The sequence below is a fragment of the Hyperoodon ampullatus genome (genome assembly GCF_949752795.1).
Source record: "Hyperoodon ampullatus genome assembly, chromosome: 4".
Classification (NCBI taxonomy): Eukaryota; Metazoa; Chordata; class Mammalia; order Artiodactyla; family Ziphiidae; genus Hyperoodon; species Hyperoodon ampullatus.
This window is the reverse complement of record NC_136917.1, coordinates 112,688,362-112,699,330: the sequence shown is the minus strand read 5'-3', so window position 1 is coordinate 112,699,330 and position 10,969 is coordinate 112,688,362. Positions and strand designations below refer to the sequence as shown.

The 10,969-nt window shown below is 43.3% G+C and overlaps 1 protein-coding gene across 1 annotated transcript in view; it reads left to right on the top strand.

The window, feature by feature from the left end:
- Positions 1–1,637: 1,637 nt before the first annotated feature.
- The window catches only part of CMYA5 (cardiomyopathy associated 5), a gene marked incomplete at both ends in the record, with an annotated part of 104,240 nt that continues 94,908 nt past the window's right edge, over positions 1,638–10,969 (top strand). The window contains one exon of the mRNA XM_079702318.1: positions 1,638–1,798. Within this exon, the coding sequence (XP_079558444.1) occupies positions 1,638–1,798 (161 nt within the window). The remainder of the gene's footprint in view (positions 1,799–10,969) is intronic.

Below are 10,969 nucleotides of genomic sequence, written 5' to 3'. Positions count from 1 at the left end.
AGAGAATGCATACTGCTGATGTTAAACCTGGTTTAGTGAACCCTGGAAGGCTTGACTCTTGCTGTCTTCCCTCTCATGCCCCCTAGCTGATGCTTCTGTACTGTACCTCAACTACCTGCAGTTCTTTGCCCACAGACCTAATGCACACATATGAGCTAGGGATAACTGTAACTGGGGAATACTACCTAATTTACGTTTATCATATTTAACAACTCTGTGAAAAGAATTTGCTGTAATTAAAAATCAGTGTTAGCTCTTCTAGCCATAAAATCATTCTTATGAAAAAAAAGATCTTTATGTATTGTGAAGATATCTCTACCTGTTGTACATAGCAGGCCTGTTCTCTTCAGTGCAGGGACCATTCATTAAGCACCTACTATGTGCTAAGTACTTTGCTAAGCTTCTGCGCTTGTAAGAGATGGGGATAGTGGGACAAAGATAAACTTACAGTCTACTGGGCAAAGAGACACAAACATAATTTGAATATAGGATAATGTGGGAACCTAAAACAGTGGTATTGAGCTTAAGCTGGGGATTTCAGAGAAAGGTGTGATCTTGAATGATGAGTACCTAGGTAAATAAAGACGGGAAGAACGTTTCAGGTGGAAGGAATTGTGTACATAAAGGCACAGTGGTGTGACTTGATAAATGTTAGAACTCCTGACTTCCAAAGACAAGACCAGACAGCTAAGATGTGGGTTGTTAGCATTTATCTTCCCAAGGACCTTGTGCTTTAGTCCTAGAACAGTGGGAAGCCATTGAGGGCTCTTAAACATGGGCATGGCATGATTTGGGACTTTGGGTTGAATTTCAGACAAAACAGACTTTGGCCAATGTAGGGGAGATTATTCCTCTTCAAAGTTTTAAGATTTGGGGAGATAAAAGTTTCCTGGCTGAATAATCCAGGGGTCACTGAGGAAGAGAATACACAATATTGATTTGCAAATATAAAAGGACCCAATACTGAACAATGGTTCAAAACTGGGCTTTTGAAATGGGCAGACTTTGTTTCCCATTGGGTCACTTTACTAGCAAAAGGAGACCTTGAGCAAGCTAGGTACCCAAGCTCTTCTGAGCCTGTTTTCTCATTTATAAAACCAGCATCTTAGTTAAACCTACCACAGCAGAGGTGTGAGGGGAAAATTACGAGTGCCTGAACTAGTAGTCAGTGTTCTGCTCTGTAAAAGGGAGTAGAGTTCTTTGGTTGGGATAAGGGCCCATCGAGCAGCTCAGCTCTGCTCCAGACCTGAAGCCTACCAAAACCCACTCGAGAGGGAAGGGAAGCAGGGGGGCTGTGTGCCTTTCCTCCTCCCAACTCCCGGATGCAGCGGGAGCCTGCGCCCCTCGGAGTGGTGCTCTGCAGTTGCCCAACCCGCCTAAATTGGGGCGGGGAGGCCTGGGGGGAAGTTAGATGCGCGGGGAAGAGGAGACGCCGAGCCCGGGCCCCAGAAGCTCGGTGGTGAAACTTTCTGACGCCTTCTATTTAAAGTCGCGGGTATCGCCCGCCCCCGGGAGGGAACCCGAGCCGTCCCGCCGGGACAGGTCAGGGCCGGACCGGGCCGGAGGCGCCGTCAGAGGGAGAACACCAGGCGCTGCGCGGGCGGTTCCGGCTCCAGCTCCGGCCCGGGAGAGGCGCGATGGCTAGCAGCGAGAGCAGCCACGCCGCGGACAGCGCCCTGGGCTCCGACGCGGACGAGGAGGTGACCCTGGGGCCAGACACTGAGGAGGAGTCGGGGGGCGAGGAGGACGAGACGGCCGCGGAGTCGGAGTCGGAGCCGGAACCGGAGCCGGACGCCAGGTAGCGTGGGCCCCTCGCTCCGGGCCCGCAGCCAGACGCGCGCCGCCCGGGCCGGGAGGGCGGCAGCGGGGCTGGGCGGGTGCTGCGCGGGGGTGGGGACGCCGCACCCTTCCTTTCCCTCTTTTTAAGCGCTGGGTTCATTTCCCTCGAGCTAAGCACTTTCTCTCTGGGGGCGCTGCCTTGTGAAGAACTTGAAGGTGAAGGTGCTTTCTGTCAGCTGGAGTGACAGGCCCGGCTGGAGCAGCAAAGTTTATCCCTCCCCATCCCCCCTTCTGCCCTCATTACCACCCCCTCCCCCCAGCCGGCTCCTTGTGACTTGCTGCTGCTCTTGTTTATTCCTGGGGATTTACTTCGGGTCCTGCCCAACTGCAGATTTGCGCAGAAATGCTTATATTTGGCCCAAAGCCTAGGAACAATCTTGAAAGCCTGAGATAGAGGAGAAGAGGGTATGGGGTGGGGTGGAGGCCGAGAAGCCGCTCTGGAAACTTCAGAGGACTGAAAGTCTCCTGGATGCCCAGCACTGGCCTAGGTTGCTAGAAGAGGACTTCATTTTGATACAAACGCCCATACATTCTTTGGAGAAAAGAAGCATGAATTTCAGTCACCCCTGTTATTAAAATTCTGCTTTTTTTTCCCTTTGGTCTCAAACATCAACATTACATGTGGACAATTAGGTAATAACTATACACAAATGTGGGTCTCCCCGCCTCCCTTCTTTCTTGTAGGCCCTAAAATGAGAATAGCAGGAATCATCTCCTCTCGATTTGGATTTGTTTTTACCTTTCCTTGTCCTCTTTGAGCATGGGGATGGGGGTAGGGTGTTTGTTTTTAGTTTTAGGTTTTTTGTTTGTTTTTCGGTTTGTGAGTCAGTTGTGTCCCTTCCTACATCTATTAATATCAGTAGAAAGGCTTTGTAGTGACAGGTGGTTGTGCAGCACTGCAGAGCGCCCATCTTACCCAAAGTTAAAAGTGCCGCCCATCCAAAGACAGCAGAGCTGAAGCTGAAACAGCCCACAGAGGGGCATTGATTAGGGTGAACTGTCAGTCAGATAAGAAGTCTGGAATATCAGTCACATATTTACCAAGTGGGGAGCAGGCACAGTCACTGCCCTCAAAGACTTTATGGAAGAAGTTAGGAAGCAATATGGGGACCATGAGACAATGTGCTGAATACACGAGAGGGGAGGGAAGGACAGACCATGGTACCGTGGAAGGTCAGAAGAGTGTGTAGATCTGCGGCTGCCTTCGAAAGTAGTGGGCATGACTTAGGCCCTGGAGAATGGGCAAGAATTGCAGAAAGGAGACGCAGAAGAGAAGGCACCTGTGGGAGATGGAACAGGAGTAGGGACCTGTGATTCCTGGGCATTACTGAGAAGGGGAAGTCTGTCAATCCAGCCTTTTCCCTTAATGGCATCCAGGATCCTCATATCCTTTTGCCCAAGCAAAATTTGCACCCCTGCCACCCAAGAATCTGAAAACTCGTTTACTCTAAAATGTGAGCAGCTGACAGAGATTCAAAGTACCACTTTGGGGTTGTGTTGCCCTTTGCCAAAGGTCAAGATCTTCAGGTAAAGGCATGATTTATCTGCAGTAAATGTCAGCCTTCTCTGACCACAGATGATAAGGTGGACACCAGGCCAAGCGTCGGAATGTAGAGTGGAGGGAAACATGGGGGAAGAGGTAAACGGTGGTGGTGGAGGCCTTGAAAACCATCCCATTTAAAAAATTTTGGATTTGATGACGTGGGTAACAGGAAATCAGTAAACTTCTGGAGAGGATTTAGGAGAACAGATTGGTGCCATTGAGAAAGGAGACTGACAGGCAGATTGGAAAGTTGTGTTTGGGGAGGGCTCAGAGCAGAGAGGCAGCAGCAGGGAGAAGGAAGGGAGATATGTAGGGATTGCTCCATGGTGGGGCACGGGGAAGGGAGGTGGCAGCTGTAGGCTCTTTCAGGAGAGAGGTTTCTGTTGGCAGGAGCTCCTCTGGGAACTGGGAGTTCTTGAATGTCTTCTAACCTCCAAGTGTGATCAGAAACCAAACCATTTTGGTGGGCGTGAGTTTACAAATATGGCCTAAAGTTCTTCTTTCTTCTGAGGCTAGAGGTGAGAGCTTCGACTATTCTCTAATTTATGGGAAGGAAGAATGATGAGACATTCTTCCTCTCAGATCCTCCGTCCAAGTTTTACAGTTAAAGAGGGCTCACTCCGTGCCAGGCTCAGTTATCGTTTTAAACGCTCCCAGCAGCGCTGTGAGGTAACTGTCCTGTTATACCTGAGGAAACCGAGGCTTTACGTAATTTACTGAGGGTATAAGGCAAGTAAATGTAAGAACCGAGATGTGAGCCTCGGTCTGTTTACTCCCAGCCACTGCTAGACTTCCACACCTCCCTTCTTTTGGAGGAAAGACCCTTTCTTACTGTAGGGGAAACTTGAATGGCTCCAACTAACTTATATATGGAAAGGTTATTGGGGGAAAGGGAAAGACCTTTTATTCACTATTCTGAATGGGAGTTTTCCCCTTCTTGAATGGAAAAGTTGTCTCTGTGTTTCCTCAAAGATCAGAACTATTTGCAGAAGTTGAATTACAGACTGATTTTTTTTAAATTGAGAGGCATGAAAGTAACATGAAAGTAACTGAATGGAAATAGCTTAAGTAATAATAACAGAATGATTGATTAGGGCATCTCTTTTGGTAGTATTAAGCCATTATTAAAATGTTATTTATGAAGATTTCTAACATTATGGGAAGTGCATATATTGTATTTGAAAAAAGTTCATTTTATAATTTAGAATGATCTCACTATAAAATAAAGTATGTATTGGAAAAAGACTTAAAAGGTTAATAAAGCTTAACATAATAAAGGTTATAGTAACTTTTATTAACCTTAAGGTTAAAAAAAGGTTAATAGTCATTGTCTCTGAGTGATGGGATAATGGTCGACTAAACTTTTTTCTTTAACTATATTTTTTGGTTTTTCTATAATGAACAGACAGTGCACTTTATTATCAGAAAAAAACTTCACTTTTAAAAACTCAAAAGGTACAAAGCGTCATCTGCTTGTGCATCTTTTTTTTGGTCTTCCAGCAATAATATGTAGAATTATCTATAGCTACCTTTCTGAATCAAGGAAAAAAATCACCTTTAATTGTAAAGTGCAGGGAAACTCACCATTATACATGCCAGTATTAATATTAGATTAGAGAACTACGCTTCTGATGTATCATTCAGTGATATGAATATCATTGGCATGAAGAGTCCTGAGTGGCAACCCTGTCTGCCATTCCATCATGGGCAAATTCCCCATCCTCTCTGAGCTCCATATTTCTCATCTCTAAATCAGGATAATTTTACAGGTTTATAAAAAGGGATAATTAGTGATAATTCCTAATTCATAGGTTGTCATAGGATTAAATAAACTATGTGAATATGTGTAAGAGTGCTTGGCCTTTAGTAGGTTACCGGTAAGTTTTAATTTCTTAACATCCCTTCAGGTGAATCATTACTAGCAGCCAAGCTACCTTCTGCCCACCATTCATCAATGAGGGGAGAGTGATGTCTCCATTTTCAGTATGAGAAATGGTCCTATTCCACTTTGGCTTTCCTGTATTCCTTCATTCACTAAACATTCATGGAATGCCTACTAATTGCCAAGGACCATGCTGGGGATACAAACATTACTAAGACTCCATTACTGCCCTCAAGATAGTCACGTTCTAGGTGGAGAAACAGAAAAATGTAATTATGTCATTAACTGTTATAAGAGATAGAAGGAAGAAAAGTCTGTATGAAACACCTCAAAGTAGGCAGGAAGTCCTGGGGTCTATCCTGCCTGGAAGGATAGGGGAAGACTTCATCCAGGGCCTTTGGAGCAGGGTCTTCAATCATAACGAAGTGCCCAGAGGGCTCATTGTTTGTGGATGTAAGAAAAAGATTTTCATGTTGCTAAAACTTCATACAAAAGTTGTATGTAAAAAGCATCTCTATAAAACCTGCAGGATTTGAGAGCTGGGAGAGGCTATAGAAACATCTTTTCCCAACCAATCCTTTTACAGATTCAGCAACTGAGTTTCAGGGGACGTTTGTTCAAAGTCACACAACTTTTTAGCGGTAGAATTAGGACTAGATCCCGGTGTCTGGACTCCAATCTATGTTCATTTGTTTATTCATTCAATAACTACTTATTGAACTCCTACTCTGTGTCAGGGACTTTCTAGGCACAAAGGATACAGCAGTGAACAAAATGAACCAAGTCCCTGCCCTCCTGGGAGTGGGTTTCCAGGTTGGGGAGACAAATAAACAAACAAATATGTAGTATGTCAGGTGGCAATCAGTGATATGAGGACAAGTACAGCAGATAAGGGTTATACTGTTTTGGATCAGGTGGTGAAGAAAGCCTCTGTGATGAGGTGACATTTGAGCAGAGACTGAAGGAATGAGTATTTTAGGCAAAGAGGAGAGCTGGTGCAAGGGCACTGAGGCAGGACTGTGTGTGGCTTATTTGAGGAACACAAGGAGGTCAGGTTTCGAGAGCAGAGTAAATAAGGGGAGAGTGATAGGAAACGAGTCTAAGAGGTGGTTGGGTTGCAAATCATGTAGGACTTTGCAGGCCGTGGTAAGGGCTTCCGAATGTATTCAGCGTAAAATAGGAAGTTGGGTGCTGCCTACCATACCACTCAGGGTTAAAAAAAGAAAAGAAAACCATGTGATTTCATTATTCCATTAAATAGTAAGCGCCTATACTCTCATATACTCATTGAACACCTGTTGTGTGCCCAACACTGTACTAAATGTTTCAAGCTTATGGTCTCCTGTATGGAGGAAGATACGTAAATAGACATCCATGATTTTTGTATTTTTCTGACTGTAGTCCAACGAAGCCTGATTCTTTTGGTCTTTCCCACAGATCACTTGGAAATTTTTCAGAATTTTTGTTTTGGATCTTTTCTGTTGGTCAATTTTAATTTCTCTGCTTAAGCGCAGAGGTTTTTGCTGCAACAGTGCCCAGATCTTAAAAATCATGTTCATTTGCAGCTTTGCCAGTGCCTGTGTAAAAAAGGTCTGCCTAAGCTGATAGAATTAAACTTATTAGTGACATTTACGTTTAATCATTGTAAGAAAGAAACCTATTGGAAGGTGAGGGGAGTTTGTAAATGGTTTTTGTTATCAGTATGTTGCACTCTGTTGCCATATGTCTATTTATATGATGTCTCCCACTTCTGTGCTTACCTAGGTGTTTTGACAAGGGTGTTATTTGAGACAGCCCTCTTTTGAGGTCAGTGGAAAAAGCTGAGATGGGAGGGGTGACTGCTTGGGATGCCAGAGACTGAGGGAGGAGAGAAGATAAAGCAGAGGCTCTTGGAGCCAGGAATTGAAGAGCTATTTAAGTGTTGGCTGCATGGGTATTACATGCCCTTGGTGAGACTTTGACTCCATATAGGGGACTACAGCAAGAGTTGGATTTTTTTTCTTTAAAACAGCAAACCTACCAAAATGTGGGACATATTAACTGATAGAATTTTGCCAAAAAAAAAAAAGTGCCTTATATTCCCTGGATATTCTGAACCTAGGCTCAAGGACAGCCTTGACTCAATTCGGACAATGTAACCAAATTCCCCTTCCTTCCTACCAAAAGAGAGAATCAGGTATAAGAGACTGGGTGTGGTTTGTACCTGAAATAGTAATCTTTGATGTAGCCCAGTATTATCCAATGTTTCTATTGGATAATAAAATAATTACAATGTGAACCACATATATAATTTATAATTTTCTAACAGCTACATTAAAAAAGTAAAAAGAAACAGGTGAAATTAATTTTAATAATATGTTTATTTAACTCAATATCCAAAGTATTATCATTTCAACATATGATCAATATAAAAACTATTAGTGGGGGGCTTCCCTGGTGGCGCAGTGGTTGAGAGTCCGCCTGCCGATGCAGGGGACACGGGTTCGTGCCCCGGTCCGGGAAGATCCCACATGCCGCGGAGCGGCTGGGCCCGTGAGCCATAGCCACTGAGCTTGCGCGTCCAGAGCCTGTGCTCTGCAGTGGGAGAGGCCACAACAGTGAGAGGCCCGCGTACCGCAAAAAAAAAAAAAAAAAACTATTAGTGGGATATTTTACATTTTTGTGTGCAAAATCTTTGAAATTTGATATGTGTTTTACATTTACAGTACATCTCAATTCTTCTTCCCCACCTCCAGGCTACATTTCAAGTGCTCAGTAGCCACATGTGGCTAGTGGCTACCATATTGGACAATACAGGCCTGATAATACCTAGAAATCCATTAACTTCACTGGAATGCAGATAAGTGTTCCACTGATAATGAGTTCTACATGCTTGGCCCTATGCAAGGCACCAGAGACATAGGGGTGGTTGGATGGTACAGTTCCTTCTTAAGGAGCTCACAGCCTGGTGAGGGGAAGCAGTTAACTCCAACATAATGTCATAGCACTACACTAAGGATATTAACAAGGGAACAGAGAAAAGAAGTATATTCTTCTTAAAATGAAATTTAGAAAGATTTTGCAGAGGTGTTACTCCAGCTGGGCAGAAAGATATTCCAGACACAATATGTGATTAGATATTCTTTAGTTCCTGGTTCCAGCTCTTGTGCTAATTACTGCTCTGTTTAAGCTTTCTTTTTCTCACTCAGAATCACTCAGGATTTCCAGGACTGGGAATATTTGTTGAATTAATAAGAGAATGGCATGAATAACTGAGTGAATGAATGAGCAGGTGAATGTCAAGTCATCCAGATTCCCTTGAGAAGCAAATTTAGTTGGGATGTTGAACCTGTTAGATTAGGTAGAATTTCATTAGTTGCTCACCATTCGTTTTCCAGGGATTGACAATAGCCAGGGACTCTGGAAACACAATAGCTTGGAGGGGACAGTGATAAGTACTGAGGGGTTGTTCAATTAGGATGTCTGTGGTTATCATTCCCACCTTCTGTGACTCATTGGGAAGCCTCCCCTAGACTGACCCTTGAGCCAGGATCATAGATGGACAGATAAGAATAGGCTTTGCATTTTGCCCAGAGAAAAGTCCTCTGTTAAGGCAACTGGAGTGTATTCAGTTCCAAAACTCTACATCCTAGTCTGATAAAGTCCAAGATATGTGGGAGGGTTAATTGATGCTACCAAACTCTAAATGCTCAAAGCCCTCTCATGGAGCCATTACTATGCTTTCTTAGTTTGGGTACACTTCTCTTAAAAAAAAAATCCACAGCTAAACAGAAATTTTCATCACAAATTTCCTCTTATTGGCTGAGTTCACTGGGCACTTAAACTTGTTGATTTGTAAATAAAATGAATTTCCTCCTGTTATGACTTCATTAAATTAACATTTATTAAGTGGAACATAGGGTGCCAGATGGTGAGCGTGAGCAGCAGTTCAACAAAAGACCACAAGAGAAATTGAACTAGAGAAGTTTACTACTCACAAGTCCTGGAGGAAATGCACGGTGTACCTCAAGGGGCCATACAGGGAGGTCAAGGCAGAGTGAGCACAGGCAAAGGGAGAGGCAAAACCTGGCACACATGCCTTTATTAGGGTCTATGTGTGGAATTCTTGCGGGTTCTTGGGCTAAGGCTGGATCAGTCAATTCAAACCAAAATGCATGGGATTTTGGTAAATTTCACAGGGGTCTTATTAAGGGGCGCACAGGGGAAGACGATGAAAGGTGAGGGAGACTATTGATCACAAAAACTGCTGGGGAAGTCATATCAGGAGCTTACTATGAGGACTGTCTCTGGGACATGTTCTTGCATGAGGAGGCTGGTGTCAGTTTAAGGTCCCTGCAGGCCACTTGGTCCAACAAAATGAATGCCAGAGCAGCAATGCCACCATGTTGCTTAGCTAAATTCGAGACACCTCCAATTTCAGAAATGTACCTACTAAAAGAAAAGAGGCTCATTCATTCAACAAATATTTGTTGAGGGGCCTACTGTGTGCGAAACAAAGTAAATTAAATCTAGAATGAGTGAAGAAAACAGAGTTCCTAATCTTTAGAGTTTAGTCTCTGGAGAGGGCAGGCATTAAACAAATAATCTCACAAGTAATTAGTTGAAGCAAATGCATTGGTAAAATGAATTGGGCCTGGGGAGCAGAGGCAGGGTTCTGCTAGGATCCCGGTCCTTCAAGTCCCAGTCTCTGAGGCCTCCTTGCTCCTTCCTCTTGGAGTTTTCTGTCAGTCTCCCTGTCATCTTGCTAGTAACTTCTCTATCTGCCTACAACAGGAGGTTTTACTGCCCTGTGGTCCAAATAATTGCTGGAAGGCCTGGCTGCTGATGACACTTATCCTAGACAGGACTTTAGCGCCATCTCCCTGACCTGTTTATGCTTCTGATGAGTGAACAGAGACCCAGAGAAGGAAGGGAAACTGACATCAACTCAAGGAATAGCTAGTCTTTTCCAAGCATGGTCACTTGTTAGTTTGGTCTATTTTCACAATAGCTCTATGATATTTGCATTGTTTTCATTCCCATTTTATGGAAGAGAAAATGGAGACTTAGCAATCTTGAGTAATTTACCTAATGTCAGATGGCTAGTAAGTTTGCTAGGATTCTAACCCTAGTCTAATGGCAGAGCCAGTCCTGGAACACTCATGAGTTCAGTGCTCATCACCAGATCTAACACACATCTGGTGTTTATTAGCCAATTTCTTTCTTTTTTTGAGCATAAATTTACTTTTAAAAAACAATTATTTTGATTTATTTCTGATTTTAAAAGCAAACCATAAAAGCCCCAGACAATTTACATAGTAGCTAATCCTGACCAGCACCTCAGCTATATTAAGTTTCCTAATGTGTAATAGGGAGAGTAGGTCTTATGTTTAAAAATAGATGTTAGAAAAAAAAAATAGATGTTAGGCAATCCTGTGTGCTTGAGTTTTAATAAGGTCAAACATAGCAACACCAAAATAACTTCTCTGCATGCTCTATGGGATCATATGATAAATGTTCAATAGATATTTACTTATAATATCTATAAAATTCAGATCCTCTGTTTAAAAGACAGAATTTGTATGATTTAGCATGGTACACTCTGAAGTTTTCACATCTAGTATTTTTTTTTTTTTTTAAGAGAGAATGAAGAGAAGAGAGTGAGACAACAGTCTGTCTCTTCTTTAGAGTTTTGGAATGTCCAGTAAAGTCTCTCTTCATCTAGC